Source organism: Somniosus microcephalus, unplaced genomic scaffold (assembly GCF_052327205.1).
Source record: "Somniosus microcephalus isolate GS21.2 unplaced genomic scaffold, FLI_Smic_1.0 unresolved_chr7, whole genome shotgun sequence".
Classification (NCBI taxonomy): Eukaryota; Metazoa; Chordata; class Chondrichthyes; order Squaliformes; family Somniosidae; genus Somniosus; species Somniosus microcephalus.
The window spans coordinates 18,775,499-18,791,001 of NW_028225185.1; the positions used below are offsets into that span (position 1 = coordinate 18,775,499).

Consider the following 15,503-nt stretch of genomic DNA (forward strand, 5'->3'; position numbering starts at 1 on the left):
CCCTCCCAGCCTCCGCTCGGTGATATACTGCCGGTCGGTCTCCGAGGGTGGGGAGGCTGAGTGGGACTTTGCCTGGAGGATGTTTGAGTTGGCCCCTAGCGCCGCGGAGGCCCAGACTCTGCGATACAGCCTGGCCTGCAGTATGAACTCCTCGATCCTGACCAGGTACGCCGCACACCACACGCACAAAGCCTTGCAGCTCCTGTCAGTCACTAGGCCTCAGGCCTCAGGCCTACCACTATGAAAGCTTAACTCCTGACCAGGTATTCCGTGCCTTACAGCTCCTGTCACTCATTAGGCCTCCGGCTATGAACACTTCACTCCTGACCAATTAAATATTACATTACATGGGATTACATCGGATATACAGCACAGAAACTGGCCATTCGGCCCAACCAGTCCATGCCGGCGTTTATGCTCCACTCGAGCCTCCTCCCGTCTTTCCCTATCTAAATCTATCAGCATATCCCTCTATTCCCTTCTCCCTCATGTGTTTATCCAGCTTCCCCTTAAATCCATCTATACTATTCACCTCAACCACTCCCTGTGGTAGCGAGTTCCACATTCTCACCACTCTCTGGGGAAAGAAGTTTCTCCTGAATTCCCCATTGGATTTCTTGGTGACTATCTTATATTGATGGCCTCTAGTTTTGCTCTTCCCCACAAGTGGAAACATTCTCTCTGTATCCATTCTATCAAAACCTTTCATCATTTTAAAGACCTCTATTAAGTAACCCCTCAGCCTTCTTTTTTCAAGAGAAAAGAGACCCATGTAGCGGTTAATGTAGATCGCCACAGTGGTACCGCCACACCCAGCCTGTTCATCCTTTCCTGATAGGTATACCCTCGCATTTCTGGTATCATCCTTGTAAATCTTCTCTGCACCCTCTCCAGTGCCTCTATATCCTTTTTATAATATGGCGACCAGAAATGCACGCAGTGCTCCAAGTGCGGTCTAACCAAGGTTCGATACAGGTTTAGCATAACTTCCCTACTTTTCAATTCTATCCCTCTAGAAATAAACCCTAGTGCTTGGTTTGCTTTTTTTATGGTCTTGCTAACCTGTGTCGCAACTTTTAGTGATTTGTGTATTTGTACTCCGAGATCCCTTTGTTCCTCTACCCCACCCAGACTCGCACCCTCCAAGTGATAAGTGACCTCCCTATTCTTCCTACCAAAATGTAATACAGGAAACTTTCTGGTATCCGGCACGGACGGGACCGACGTGGTGCCGGTTCATCAACAATTCCGGATAACCAAACGCTATAGTAAAAGATACGGAGAGCTCAGAGCTCCGTCTAAAGCAACAAACCCTGTAACAGCTTCAGAACAATGGGCACAAGTTGCAAGCGTCTCTGTAGCTTAGCAACAGCTGCAGCTACACCCTTGCACAGCAACAAATGGAGTTTAAAAAGTAATAAAAGTAATAAAAGTTAACGGAACCGACTCCTGAATTTTGCCGGTGGATAGAGCATTCCGGTTATTTAGGGGCCGGTTAATCGAAAGTTTCCTGTACCTCACATTTATCTGTGTTGAACTTCTTTTGCTAATTCTATGCCCATTCTACAAGTTTATTAATGTCCTCCTGTAATTTGTTGCAGTCCTCCTCAGTACTGACTATCCCCCCAATTTGGTGTCATCCGCAAATTTAGAAATTGTGTTTTTGATTCCTAAGTCTAAATTGTTAATATAAATTGTGAACAGTGGCCCCAGCGCTCATTCCTCTGTCACTGTGAATAGCTGCCCTTTACTCCTACTCTCTGCTTTCTGTCCTGAAGCCAGCCAGCAATCCATTCTGTTACTTGTCCCCTGACTCCGCATTCTCTGACCTTGTTCATTAGTCTATTATGGGGTATCTTATCGAAGGCCTTTTGAAAATCCAGATAAATTATATCTACTGCATTACCCTTGTCTACTCTCTCTGTTACCTCTTCAAAAAATTCAATAAGGTTGGTCAAGCAAGACTTTCCCTTTTGTAGCTTGCTCACTAGGCCTCAGGCTTCAGGCCTACTGCTATGAACACTCCTGACCGGGTACTCCGTCCCTTACAGCTCGCATGGCTCACTCGGCCTCACTGCTTAGCGCCCAAGCACGAAAGATGAAAATCAATCCCGTGTGGTCACCACTGTCTTTAAATCGACTGAGACGGTGGTGGTGGTGAGCCGCCTTCTTGAACCGCTGGGAGCGGGTTTGATACAAACTGAGAGAGGGCTCGCTAGGCCCACTGCAGAGGGCAGTTAGGAGTCAACCGCCTTGTTGTGGGACTGGAGTCACATATAGGCCGAGGCTGGGTAACATAGAAACATAGAAGATAGGAGCGGGAGTAGGCAATTCGGCCCCTCGAGCCTGCTCTGCCATTCAATGCGATCATGGCTGAGCATCCAAATTCAGTACCATGTTCCTGCTTTCTTCCCATATCCCTTGATCCCTTTAGCCTTAAGAAATATATCCAACTCCTTCTTGAATATATTTAATGAATTGGCCTCAACTGCCTTCTGTGGTAGAGAATTCCACAGGTTCACCACTCTCTGGGTGAAGAAATTCCTCCTCATCTCTGTCCTAAATGGCATACCCTTTATCCTTAGACTGTGACCCCTGGTTCTGGACTCCCCGACCATCGGGAACATCCTTCCTACATTTAGTCTGTCCAGTCCTGTCAGAATTTTATAAGTTTCAATGAGATCCCCTCTCATTCTTCTAAACTCCAGCGAGTACAAGTCCAATCGACCCAATCTCTCCTCATACGTCATTCCTGCCATCCCAGGTATCAGTCTGGTGAATCTTCGCTGAACTCCTTCCATGGCAAGAACATCCTTCCTCAGATAAGGCGACCAAAACTGCACACAATACTCAAGATGTGGTCTCACCAAGGCCCTGTACAACTGCAGCAAGACATCCTTGTTCCTGTACTCAAAGCCTCTCTCTACAAAAGCCAACATGCCATTTGCCTTCTTAACCGCCTGCTGCACCTGCATGCTTACCTTCAGCGACTGGTGCACAAGGACACCCAGGTCTCGTTGCACGTCCCCTTCTCCCAATCTATTGCCATTCAGGTAATAATCTGCCTTCCTGTTTTTGCCACCAAAGTGGATACCCTCGCATTTATCCACGTTATATTGTATCTGCCATGCTTCTGCCCAATCAGCCAACCTGTCCAAATCATCCTGGAGTTTCTCGGCATCCTCCTCACAGCACACACGCCCACCCAGCTTTGTGTCGTCTGCAAATTTGGAGATATTACATCTAGTTCCCTCGTCTAGATCATTAATATATATTGTGAATAGCTGGGGTCCTAGGACCGATCCCTGCAGTACCCCACTAGACACTGCCTGCCACTCGGAAAAAGACCCGTTTATTCCAACTCTTTGCTTTCTGTCTGCCAACCAGTTTTCTATCCAAGTCAATACCTTGCCCCCTTAACTTTACACGCTAACCTCTTATGCGGGACCTTATCGAAAGCCTTCTGAAAGTCCAAATACACCACATCCACTGGTTCTCCCTTATCTATTTTACCAGTTACATCCTCAAAAAATTCCAGTCGATTAGTCAAGCACGATTTACCTTTTGTAAATCCATGTTGACTTTGTCCGATCCTGTCACTGTTTTCCAAGTGCTCTGCTATTACATCTTTTATAATGGACTCTAGCATTTTCCCCACTACCGATGTCAGGCTTACCGGTCTGTAATTCCCTGTTTTCTCTCTACCACATTTTTTGAATAGTGGGGTAACATTAGCTACCCTCCAATCCATGGGTACTGTTCCAGATTCCATCGAATGTTGGAAGATGACCAGCAATGCATCTACTATTTCTCGGGCCACTTCCTTAAGTACCCTTCGGAATATACGAGGGAGAATGACAATAGATAAAATACCTTACCCCTCCCAATCCCACTTTATTAACTAGGTTGGATTCCAGAGGACCAGGGAAACGCTCACCAAACGCAGGAATAGTTTGTAGACTGGGAAAAACTTGCAGACCTTCGGTTTCTTCCGAGTTGGTTTCTTGTTGGTCGCGGTGGCCCAGTATTACCTGGTTGTTGGTAATATTGTTGGTTGTTTGTTTCGTGGGGCCCTTGGTTGCCGCGATTCCTTTCCGTTCTCCTTCTGTTGTCCTTCCGTCGATTGATTGTCCCGAGGCTGATGTCTTTCGAATGAGCTGTGCCTCTGTCTGTGTCTGTCCGAACTGTACTGTTGACTTCAATTCACTGGCCGCTGTTTCAATTCTCTGACTGAACTGTACTGATCGAACTGATCGAACTAAACTCTTGTGGAGACAGGTCTTTAGTTTATACTAAACGAAGCCTGCTAATCTTGTTAGATTTTGGGCGGGCTCGTTAACTTTAATAGTTTTAAAATTCTTAGCGAGTTTCAGGGCTGGTCCCATCTATTTCTAATTGACTTTTAACTGGTTTCGGGATTGCTTCAAAATCAGTTTAAGTGTCTCTGTGAGCGGTTTAAACTGTTGTTCGATTGTCTTGTCCTGCTGGGGCCAGAGTCTCTTTTGTTGATTCGTGGCATGTATTGTATTATTCATGTTCTTGATGGCCCTGTAGGTTTCGGCGGGAACTGTCCTTCCGTGGGCCTATTGTCTTTATGTAGAATGACTGGGATGGCCCAGAACATTCTCAGACAATCTGGCCTTTTCCAATATTCAAACAGTCTGTCCCATAGTGCCCAGCCCAGTTCCTTTGGTTAGCTTTTCCACAGGCCTGGACATGACTTTTAAAATGGCCAAAAATCCTGGGGTGTTGATTTTAAGTCCTTTTTAGCCCAACATTCTTTAAAAAATGGTCCAAAATCTCTCCTTTTCTTGGTATGGGGGAATCTGTAACATTTTGCAAGCCTTACACCACACCTTGAGTATTGTGTGCAGTTTTGGTCGCCTTATCTGAGGAAGGATGTTCTTGCCACGGAGGGAGTGCAGCGAAGATTCACCAGACTGATACCTGGGATGGCAGGAATGACGTATGAGGAGAGATTGGGTCGATTGGGCTTATACTCGCTGGAGTTTAGAAGAATGAGAGGGGATCTCATTGAAAGTTATAAAATTCTAACAGGACTAGACAGACTAGATGCAGGAAGGATGTTCCCGATGGCGGGGGAGTCCAGAACCAAGGGTCACAGTCGAAGGATAAGGGGTAAGCCATTTAGGACTGAGATGAGGAGGAATTTCTTCACCCAGAGAGTGGTGAACCTGTGGAATTCTCTACCACAGAAGGCAGTTGAGGCCAATTCATTAAATATATTCAAGAAGGAGTTAGATATATTTCTTAAGGCTAAAGGGATCAAGGGATATGGGGAGAAGGCAGGGACAGGGTACTGAGTTTGGATGATCAGCCATGATCTCATTGAATGGCGGAGCAGGCTCGAGGGGCCGAATGGCCTACTCCTGCTCCTACCTTCTATGTTTCTATGCCCACATCCTGAGAATGAATACATTTTTCTAAGTACCCATCGCAGCTAGGATTGACCTGTCCGCAGGACGCATCGCTCGGCGGGTTTAGGCTGTGGTGGAGGTTCCGGTGCCTCTGATTCCATGTTGCTTCTCTCTCTCTCTCTAAAGATACCTGTCGCTCGCCATGAAGCCCTGGAAGATTAAGAAGCAGGACGCCCTGGCCACCATCACCTTGGTTGCCCAGAACATCAACGGGAAGAAACCTGCGTGGGACTTCATCAAATCCAACTGGACTTCCATCATTTCAGAGTAAGCTGGTTGGTGGCTCGCCATCGCCCATGATGTTGGTTCCCTCCGGCTCCACCAGTCCTACCCCATATGGTCCAGGAGGTCCACCGACCAGCCTCGGGGGCTGGTGACGGAAGAAGGTCTATCGAAGAGTGGACCTTTGGTAGACCTTTGGACTAGACAGACTAGATGCAGGAAGGATGTTCCCGATGGCAGGGGAGTCCAGAACCAGGGGTCACAGTCTAAGGATAAGGGGTAAGCCATTTAGGACTGAGATGAGGAGGAATTTCTTCACCCAGAGAATGGTGAACCTGCGGAATTCTCTACCGCAGAAGGCAGTTGAGGCCAATTCATTAAATATATTCAAGAAGGAGTTAGATATATTTCTTAAGGCTAAAGGGAACAAGGGATAAGGGGAGAAGGCAGGGACAGGGTACTGAATTTGGATGATCAGCCATGATCTCATTGAATGGCGGAGCAGGCTCGAGGGGCCGAATGGCCTACTCCTGCTCCTATCTTCTATGTGCCAACCCCCACCCCTTCAATAGATCTCCGGCCATCACCGCCTCAGCACCGCGAAGTCCCACTAGGAGGTTCCAAGTCCCAGGGGGTGGTCACGCTCAACATCTCCCCCCTCCCCGCGTCACATTGTAACAACCTGCACAACCCCCTTCCTGCCTCCTTTTGTCTCCGGCTATTTCGAACACTGGTGGTGTCCGGCAATGTGGGCCTTGACCGGTCACAGAATAAATAGAAATTACAGCCCCCAAGGAGGCCATTCGGCCCATCCTGCTGTTACTAGCGCTAGCTCATCAACTGGAACTGTCTGCTGTAATCCTATCGCCCTGTATCCTTTTAGATTCTTCCTGCTCAATTCCTTGTCCTTAAATGTTGTTACAGTCTCTGCCTCAATAGCCCATGCATTCCATGTTCCATTCCACCAGGAGAGAGGAGGGGAATAGATCGGGGCAGAGGGGGCTGGGTGGGAAAGCGAGCAGGCTGCAGTGTGTACCATCTACAAGATGCACTGCAGCAACTCGCCAAGGCTTCTTCGGCAGCACCTCCCAAACCCGCGACCTCTACCGTCTAGAAGGACAAGGGCATCAGGCGCATGGGAACACCACCACCTCCAAGTTCCCCTCCAAGTCACACACCATCCTGACTTGGAAATATATCGGCCGTTCCTTCATCGTCGCTGGGTCAAAATCTGGGAACTCCCTCCCTAACAGCACTGTGGGAGCACCTTCACCACACGGACTGCAGCGGTTCAAGAAGGCGGCTCACCACCACCTTCTCAAGGGGCAATTAGGGATGGGCAATAAATGCCGGCCTTGCCAGCGACGCCCACATCCCGAGAATTAATAATAAAACAACCTGCATTTATATAGCGCCTTCAACGTAGTAAAACGTCCCAAGGTGCTTCATAGGAACGATTATCAGACAAAATTTGACACCGAGCCACATGAGGAGATATTAGGGCCGGTGACCAAAAGCTGGGTCAAAGAGGTCGGTTTTAAGGAGCGTCTTAAAGGAGGAGAGAGAGGCGGAGAGGTTTAGGGAGGGAATTCCAGAGCTCGGGGCCCAGGCGGCTGAAGGCACGGCCGCCAATGGTGGAGCGATGGAAATCGGGAGATGCGCAAGAGGCCAGAATTGGAGGAGCGCAGAGATCTCGGAGGGTTGTGGGGGCCGGAGGAGATTAGAGAGATAGGGCGGGGTTGATTGGGAGGAAGGATTTGAACACGAGGATGGAGAATTTTAAAATCGAGGCGTTGCCGGACCGGGAGCCAATGTAGGTCAGCGAGCACAGGGGGTGATGGGTGAACGGGACTCGGTGCGAGTTGGGACACGGGGCAGTGAGCACAGGGGGTGATGGGTGAACGGGACTGGGTGTGAGTTAGGACACGGGGCAGTGAGCACAGGGGGTGATGGGTGAACGGGACTGGGTGTGAGTTAGGACACGGGGCAGTGAGCACAGGGGGTGATGGGTGAACGGGACTGGGTGTGAGTTAGGACACGGGGCAGTGAGCACAGGGGGTGATGGGTGAACGGGACTGGGTGCGAGTTAGGACACGGGGCAGTGAGCACAGGGGATGATGGGTGAACGGGACTGGGTGTGAGTTAGGACACGGGGCAGTGAGCACAGGGGGTGACAGGTGAACGGGACTCGGTGCGAGTTGGGACACGGGGCAGTGAGCACAGGGGGTGATGGGTGAACGGGACTGGGTGTGAGTTAGGACACGGGGCAGTGAGCACAGGGGGTGATGGGTGAACGGGACTGGGTGTGAGTTAGGACACGGGGCAGTGAGCACAGGGGGTGATGGGTGAACGGGACTGGGTGTGAGTTAGGACACGGGGCAGTGAGCACAGGGGGTGATGGGTGAACGGGACTGGGTGTGAGTTAGGACACGGGGCAGTGAGCACGGGGTGATGGGTGAACGGGACTCGGGGCGAGTTAGGACACGGGGCGAGCAGAGTTTGGGATGAGCTGAGGTTTATGGAGATGGGAGGCCGGTCAGGAGTGCGTTGGAATAGTCGAGACTGGGGGTAGAAAAGGCAGCGATGAAGGTTTCAGCAGCGGATGAGCTGAGGCAGGGACAGGAGAACCCCCACAACGTAGTAAGGTTAATCGATGGCTGCCTGAAGCAGTAAATATTCAGACCTGCTCACACCCCGGAGCAGAGCTTCAGACAATGAAAGCGCTCATGGGAAATGAGGGGGTAGAGGTCAGTACGATCGTCCATTGACCTCCTCGGCCAGGTTCCTGAGAAGCGCTCCCACTGGACAAAGCTCTGCACCCAGGAGTGGGGATCGGGTTCATGAAATCTCCCTCTTAGATTCCAACAACACCTGTTGTGCTCATCCTAAACTCAGCCGCCCCCGTATCCTAACTCCGAGTCCCGTTCACCCATCACCCCCTGTGCTCGCTGACCTACATTGGCTCCCGGTCCGGCAACGCCTCGATTTTAAAATTCTCATCCCTGTTTTCAAATCCCTAGATGGCCCTCGCCCCCCCTCCCTATCTCTGTAACCTCCTCCAGCCCCGACAACCCTCCGCGATCTCAGCGCTCCTCCAATTCCGGCCTCTTGCGCATCCCCCGATTTCCATCGCTCCACCATTGGCGGCCGTGCCTTCAGCCGCCTGGGCCCCGAGCTCTGGAATTCCCTCCCTAAACCTCTCCGCCTCTCTCTCCTCCTTTAAGACGCTCCTTAAAACCTCCCTCACTGACCAAGCTTTTGGTCACCTGTCCTGATATCTCCTTATGTGGCTCGGTGTCAAATTTTGTCTGATAATCGCTCCTGTGAAGGGCCTTGGGACGTTTTACTACGTTACAGGCGCTATATAAATGCACGTAGTTGATGTGTTTTCTGTTGACTGACCAGACTCCATATTCTACGACCAGGTTCATGACTGCCGAGGCGATCGTGGGACTACTCGAGGGAGTGACCGCCAGATTCTCCACGGCTGAGGACCTGCAGGAGGTCAGAACCGTTTGTCAGCTTCTCTTCTCTCTCCGCGCGTGCGCGACAGTCATCGCCCTGATGCGATTTGAAACCGCCACGTTAAAGGAAAGGGCTCGCCTTTCTCCAGCGCCTTTCACCACATCAGGACGTCCCAAAGTGCTTTACAGCCAATGAAGTACTTTCTTTTGAAGTGTGGTCACTGTTGTAATGTGGGAAACGCAGCAGCCAATTTGCGCACAGCAAGCTCCCACACACAGCAATGTGATAATGACCGGATCATCTGTTTTTAGTGATGTTGGTTGAGGGATAAATATTGGCCCCAGGACACCGGGGAGAACTCCCCCTGCTCCTCTTCCAATAGTGGCCGTGGGATCTTTTACGTCCGCCCGAGAGAGCAGACGGGGCCTCAGTTTAACGTCTCATCCGAAAGACGACACCTCAGTACTGCCCCTCCGACAGTGCGGCGCTCCCTCAGTACTGCCACTCCGACAGTGCGGCGCTCCCTCAGTACTGCCCCTCCGACAGTGGGGCGCTCCCTCAGTACTGCCACTCCGACAGTGCGGCGCTCCCTCAGTACTGCCCCTCCGACAGTGCAGCGCTCCCTCAGTACTGCCCCTCCGACAGTGCGGTGCTCCCTCAGTACTGCCCCTCCGACAGTGCGGCGCTCCCTCAGTACCGCCCCTCCGACAGTGCGGCACTCCCTCAGTACCGCCCCGACAGTGCGGCGTTCCCTCAGTACTGCCCCTCGGACAGTGCGGCGCTCCCTCAGTACTGCCCCTCCGACAGTGCGGCGCTCCCTCAGTACCGCCCCTCCGACAGTGCGGCGCTCCCTCAGTACCGCCCCTCCGACAGTGCGGCGTTCCCTCAGTACTGCCCCTCCGACAGTGCGGCGCTCCCTCAGTACCGCCCCTCCGACAGTGCGGCGCTCCTTCAGTGCCGCCCCTCCGACAGTGCGGCGCTCCTTCAGTACTGTCCCTCCGACAGTGCGGCGCTCCCTCAGTACTGCCCCTCCGACAGTGCGGCGCTCCCTCAGTACTGCCCCTCCGACAGTTCGGTGCTCCCTCAGTACTGCCCCTCCGACAGTGGGGCGCTCCCTCAGTGCTGCCACTCCGACAGTGCGGCGCTCCCTCAGTACTGCCCCTCCGACAGTGCGGCGCTCCCTCAGTACTGCCCCTCCGACAGTGCGGCGCTCCCTCAGTACTGCCCCTCCGACAGTGTGGCGCTCCCCCAGTACCGCCCCTCCGACAGTGCGGCGCTCCCTCAGTACTGCCCCTCCGACAGTGCGGCGCTCCCTCAGTACCGCCCCTCCGACAGTGCGGCGCTCCCTCAGTACCGCCCCTCCGACAGTGCGGCGTTCCCTCAGTACTGCCCCTCCGACAGTGCGGCGCTCCCTCAGTACTGCCCCTCCGACAGTGCGGCGCTCCGTCAGTACCGCCCCTCCGACAGTGCGGCGTTCCCTCAGTACTGCCCCTCCGACAGTGCGACGCTCCCTCAGTACTGCCCCTCCGACAGTGCGGCGCTCCCTCAGTACCGCCCCTCCGACAGTGCGGCGCTCCCTCAGTACCGCCCCTCCGACAGTGCGGCGTTCCCTCAGTACTGCCCCTCCGACAGTGCGGCGCTCCCTCAGTACCGCCCCTCCGACAGTGCGGCGCTCCTTCAGTGCCGCCCCTCCGACAGTGCGGCGCTCCTTCAGTACTGTCCCTCCGACAGTGCGGCGCTCCCTCAGTACTGCCCCTCCGACAGTGCGGCGCTCCCTCAGTACTGCCCCTCCGACAGTTCGGTGCTCCCTCAGTACTGCCCCTCCGACAGTGGGGCGCTCCCTCAGTGCTGCCACTCCGACAGTGCGGCGCTCCCTCAGTACTGCCCCTCCGACAGTGCGGCGCTCCCTCAGTACTGCCCCTCCGACAGTGCGGCGCTCCCTCAGTACTGCCCCTCCGACAGTGCGGCGCTCCCTCAGTACCGCCCCTCCGACAGTGCGGCGCTCCCTCAGTACTGCCCCTCCGACAGTTCGGCGCTCCCTCAGTACCGCCCCTCCGACAGTGCGGCGCTCCCTCAGTACCGCCCCTCCGACAGTGCGGCGTTCCCTCAGTACTGCCCCTCCGACAGTGCGGCGCTCCCTCAGTACCGCCCCTCCGACAGTGCGGCGCTCCCTCAGTACCGCCCCTCCGACAGTGCGGCGCTCCCTCAGTACCGCCCCTCCGACAGTGCGGCGTTCCCTCAGTACTGCCCCTCCGACAGTGCGGCGCTCCCTCAGTACTGCCCCTCCGACAGTGCGGCGCTCCTTCAGTGCCGCCCCTCCGACAGTGCGGCGCTCCTTCAGTACTGTCCCTCCGACAGTGCGGCGCTCCCTCAGTACTGGCACTGGGAGTGTCAGCCTGGATTATGGGCTCAAGTCTCTGGAGTGGGGGCTCGAACCCATGACCTTCTGACTCAGGGGCGAGAGAGAGAGAGCTGCCCACTGAGCCACTGGCTGGTGTCTTGGTCCCAAAAAATAAATAGAACCCGTGACGGGCTAGGTTCAGGCAGTGACATCGTGGCGCGGCACATTTACGAGCGTGGTTAAATCGGATGGCAGTCACGTTACCGGGGGAATGTTGCAATCTCCGGGCCAGGGTGGGGACCAGCCTGGCTTCCACCTCCTGATCGCTATCCCGTGGCTCCCGCTGGAGAGTGTGAGCGTGCAGACAATGGCTGATGGATCATTGGGCTTTGCTGAGAGGCTGGCAGAAGGTCAAAGGTCCCGTTGACCCTCACCAAGCTGACACATGAAGACTGATTGGTCAGTTTGGTGAGGTACCAGAGGGCGGCCATTACCCCAGCAACTGTAGCCCAGTGCTCAGATAACAAGGCAGTCTATGCCTGCATGCAGCAAGACCTGGACGACGTTCAGGCTTGGGCTGATAATTGGCAGGTAACATTCGCGCTACACCAGTGCCAGGCAATGACTATCTCCAACAAGCGAGAGTCTAACCACCGCCCCTTGACATTCAACGGCATTACCATCGCCGAATCCCCCACCATCAACATCCTGGGGGTCACCATTGACCAAAACTTCACTGGACCAGTCACATAAATACTGTGGCAACAAGAGCAGGTCAGAAGCTGGGTATTCTGCGGCGAGTGTCTCACCTCCTGACTCCCCAAAGCCTTTCCACCATCTACAAGGCACAATTCAGGAGTGTGATGGAATACTCTCCACTTGCCTGGATGAGTGCAGCTCCAACAACACTCAAGGAGCTCGACACCATCCAGGACAAAGCAGCCCACTTGATTGGCACCCCATCCACCACCTTAAACATTCACTCCCTCCACCACCGGCGCACCGTGGCTGCAGTGTGCACCATCTACAAGATGCACTGCGGCAACTCGCCAAGGCTTCTTCGGCAGCCCCTCCCAAACCCGCGACCTCTTCCACCTAGAAGGACAAGGGCAGCAGGCGCATGGGAACACCACCACCTCCAAGTTCCCCTCCAAGTCACACACACCATCCTGACTTGGAAATATATCGGCTGTTCCTTCATCGTCGCTGGGTCAAAATCCTGGAACTCCCTCCCTAACAGCACTGTGGGAGCACCTTCACCACACGGACTGCAGCGGTTCAAGAAGGCGGTTCACCACCACCTTCTCAAGGGGCAACTAGGGATGGGCAATAAACGCCGGCCTTTCCAGCGACGCCCACATCCCAGGAACGATTTTTTAAAACGCGTTGCCGTGTTTCCTCCATTAGAACGCTTTAAACGAACTTCATTGCTTGCGAGACGCTTTGGTTCGTCCCGAGGTCATGATCGGCGTGATAGAAACACAGGTTATTTCTTTTACTTAGAGAAATGCCTTGATTCTTGGTGGACAATGATCCTCCCTCTTCTGTGCACAGTTTTGGTCTCCTTATCTAAGGAAGGATATACTTGCCTTGGAGGCGGTGCAACGAAGGTTCACTAGATTGATTCCTGGGATGAGAGGGCTGTCCTATGATGAGAGATTGTGTAGAATGGGCCGATACTCTCTGGAGTTTAGAAGAATGAGAGGTGATCTCATTGAAATTCTAACAGGACGAGACAGACTAGATGCAGGAAGGATGTTCCCGATGGCGGGGAGTCCAGAACCAGGGGTCACAGTCTAAGGATAAGGGGTAAGCCATTTAGGACTGAGATGAGGAGGAATTTCTTCACCCAGAGAGTGGTGAACCTGTGGAATTCTCTACCACAGAAGGCAGTTGAGGCCAATTCATTAAATATATTCAAGAAGGAGTTAGATATATTTCTTAAGGCTGAAGGGATCAAGGGATATGGGGAGAAGGCAGGAACAGGGTACTGAATTTGGATGATCAGCCATGATCGCATTGAATGGCGGAGCAGGCTCGAGGGGCCGAATGGCCGACTCCTGCTCCTAGCTTCTCGGTTTCTATGCTTCACATGCAAGATTCTGAGGGGGATTGACAGGGTAGATGCTGAGAGGATGTTTCCCCCTGGCTGGAGAGTCTAGAACCAGGGGTCACAGTCTCAGGATAAGGGGTCGGCCATTTTGGACTGAGATGAGGAGGAATTTCTTCACTCAGAGGGCGGTGAATCTGTGGAATTCTCTGCCCCAGAGGGCTGCGGAGGCTCAGTCCTCGAGTATATTCAAGACTGAGATCGATAGATTTTTGGACTCAAGGGGAATCAACGGATATGGAGATTGGGCGGGAAGGTGGAGTTGAGGTCGATGATCAGCCATGATCTTATTGAATGGCGGAGCAGGCTCGAGGGGCCGTGTGGCCGACTCCTGCTCCTATTTCTTACGTTCTTATGTTCTTCTGTTTCTAGCTGAAGGAGTTCAAAGCCACCAATGAGGCGACTGGATTTCTTCTTGTCGCTCGCATCATGGACAAGGCCATCGAGAGGACCGCCTCCTACATCGAGTGGAGAAAGGAAAACGAGGGGAAAATCTACCAGTGGGTTAATAACAATCTGTGAAGAGCATGGGAGTACGCGCTTCCTTCCCCTTGTCCCTCGCCCCAAGCTAGCCCCGCAACCCACACCCTTCTTGGCTTGGCTGCCTCGTCCCGCTCGATGGGGCAAGTCCATCAATGTTGGTCGGACGCCTAAAGCACTTGAGTGCTACGAGAAGGACCACGTCCCACCGCTCTCCCTGTTACCACGGCCAATTTTCTTTCCCCCCCACCCCCCGCCACCTCCCCTCCGCCCACCGCCAGCGCTCCTCACAAGGTGGCTGGGCGGATGCCAAGCAGAAAGTAGAGGTCCATCGGCGAGCGAGCGTTCCGCTGGTGTCTCCTCGTTGGGTGTCGAACGCGCCGGCGCATGGGTCCACCCCCCACCCCCCCGGTCCGACCAATGCCTGGTGGTGGCGGGGGGTTGTGGGGGGCGGGTCTTCTCCTGAGCTTGTGCCTTGACGGAAGGAGGAGTGCGTGCAGCTGTTGGACAACCTTCTCCGCTCTCCTGGACACCCGCGAGAACCTACAGAAGCCGAGAGCAATGAGTAGCGAGGAGAGGACCCGGGTTCCTTCATTTCTTACTCGGCGGGACACTGTGCGATGAAATATTTATTAAAATTCACGTGTATTCCAGTGCGTTTCATTCTCCCCCAAGAGTTATGTAAAGTGAAACTGGTATTTATCCATCAGATTCTCACATCTCTCAGAGACATGTTCGGTTCTTATTTATAAATGACTCCCCCAAACCAATAAGGTGGTTAAACATTGATTGTTGTGTATCACGGGTTTCTTAAACATACCAGACATGCAATAGTATCTAAACATCTCCTAGGCAGTCCCTCGGAACCGAGGATGACTTGCTTCCACACTAGAGATGAGTTCTCAGGTGACTGATGAGTCCGATGCGGGACCTACAGTCTCTGTCACAGGTGGGGCAGACGGTGGTTGAAGGGGCGGGTGGGTGGGGTGCTTGGGTTGATGTGCGCTCCTTCCGCTGTTTACGCTTGGCTTCCGCTTGCTCCCGGCGAAGAGACTCGATGTGTTCGGCGCCTTCCCGGACGTTCTCCTCCACTTTGTGCGGTCTTGGGCCAGGGATTCCCAGGTGTCGATGGGGATGTTACACTTTTTCAAGGAGGCTTTGAGTGTGTCCTTGAAGTGTCTCCTCTGCCCACCTGGGGCTCTCTTGCCGTGCCGGAGCTCCGAGTAGAGCGCTTGTTTTGGGAGTCTCGTATCAGGCATGCGGACGATGTGACCTGTCCATCGGAGCTGATCGAGCGTGGTCAAAGCTTCGATGCTGGGGATGTTGGCCTGAGCGAGAACACTGACGTTGGTGCGCCTATCCTGCCAATGGATTTGCAGGATCTTGCGGAGGCAGCATTGGTGGTACCTCTCCAGTGCTTTGAGGTGCCTGCTGTACATGGTCCATG

The 15,503-nt window shown here is 53.6% G+C and overlaps 1 protein-coding gene across 1 annotated transcript; it reads left to right on the plus strand.

Moving 5' to 3' along the window:
• Positions 1-6: 6 nt before the first annotated feature.
• On the plus strand, positions 7-14,712 carry LOC147086605 (aminopeptidase N-like). Its single transcript, XM_085978370.1, has 4 exons — positions 7-165; positions 5,565-5,705; positions 9,086-9,164; positions 13,949-14,712. The coding sequence occupies exons 1-4, from the start codon at positions 80-82 to the stop codon at positions 14,096-14,098; spliced, it is 456 nt and encodes a 151-aa protein (XP_085834496.1). The 5' UTR covers positions 7-79; the 3' UTR covers positions 14,099-14,712.
• The last annotated feature ends 791 nt before the right edge of the window (positions 14,713-15,503 follow it).

Excerpts from the sequence above, each read along its gene's own strand:
- LOC147086605 (XM_085978370.1), top strand. The coding sequence starts at position 80 with ATGTTTGAGTTGGCCCCTAGCGCCGCGGAGGCCCAGACTCTGCGATAC. Across the intron at positions 166-5,564 it reads AACTCCTCGATCCTGACCAG|ATACCTGTCGCTCGCCATGA; the intron begins GTACGCCGCACA and ends CTCTCTCTAAAG. Across the intron at positions 9,165-13,948 it reads CGGCTGAGGACCTGCAGGAG|CTGAAGGAGTTCAAAGCCAC; the intron begins GTCAGAACCGTT and ends TTCTGTTTCTAG.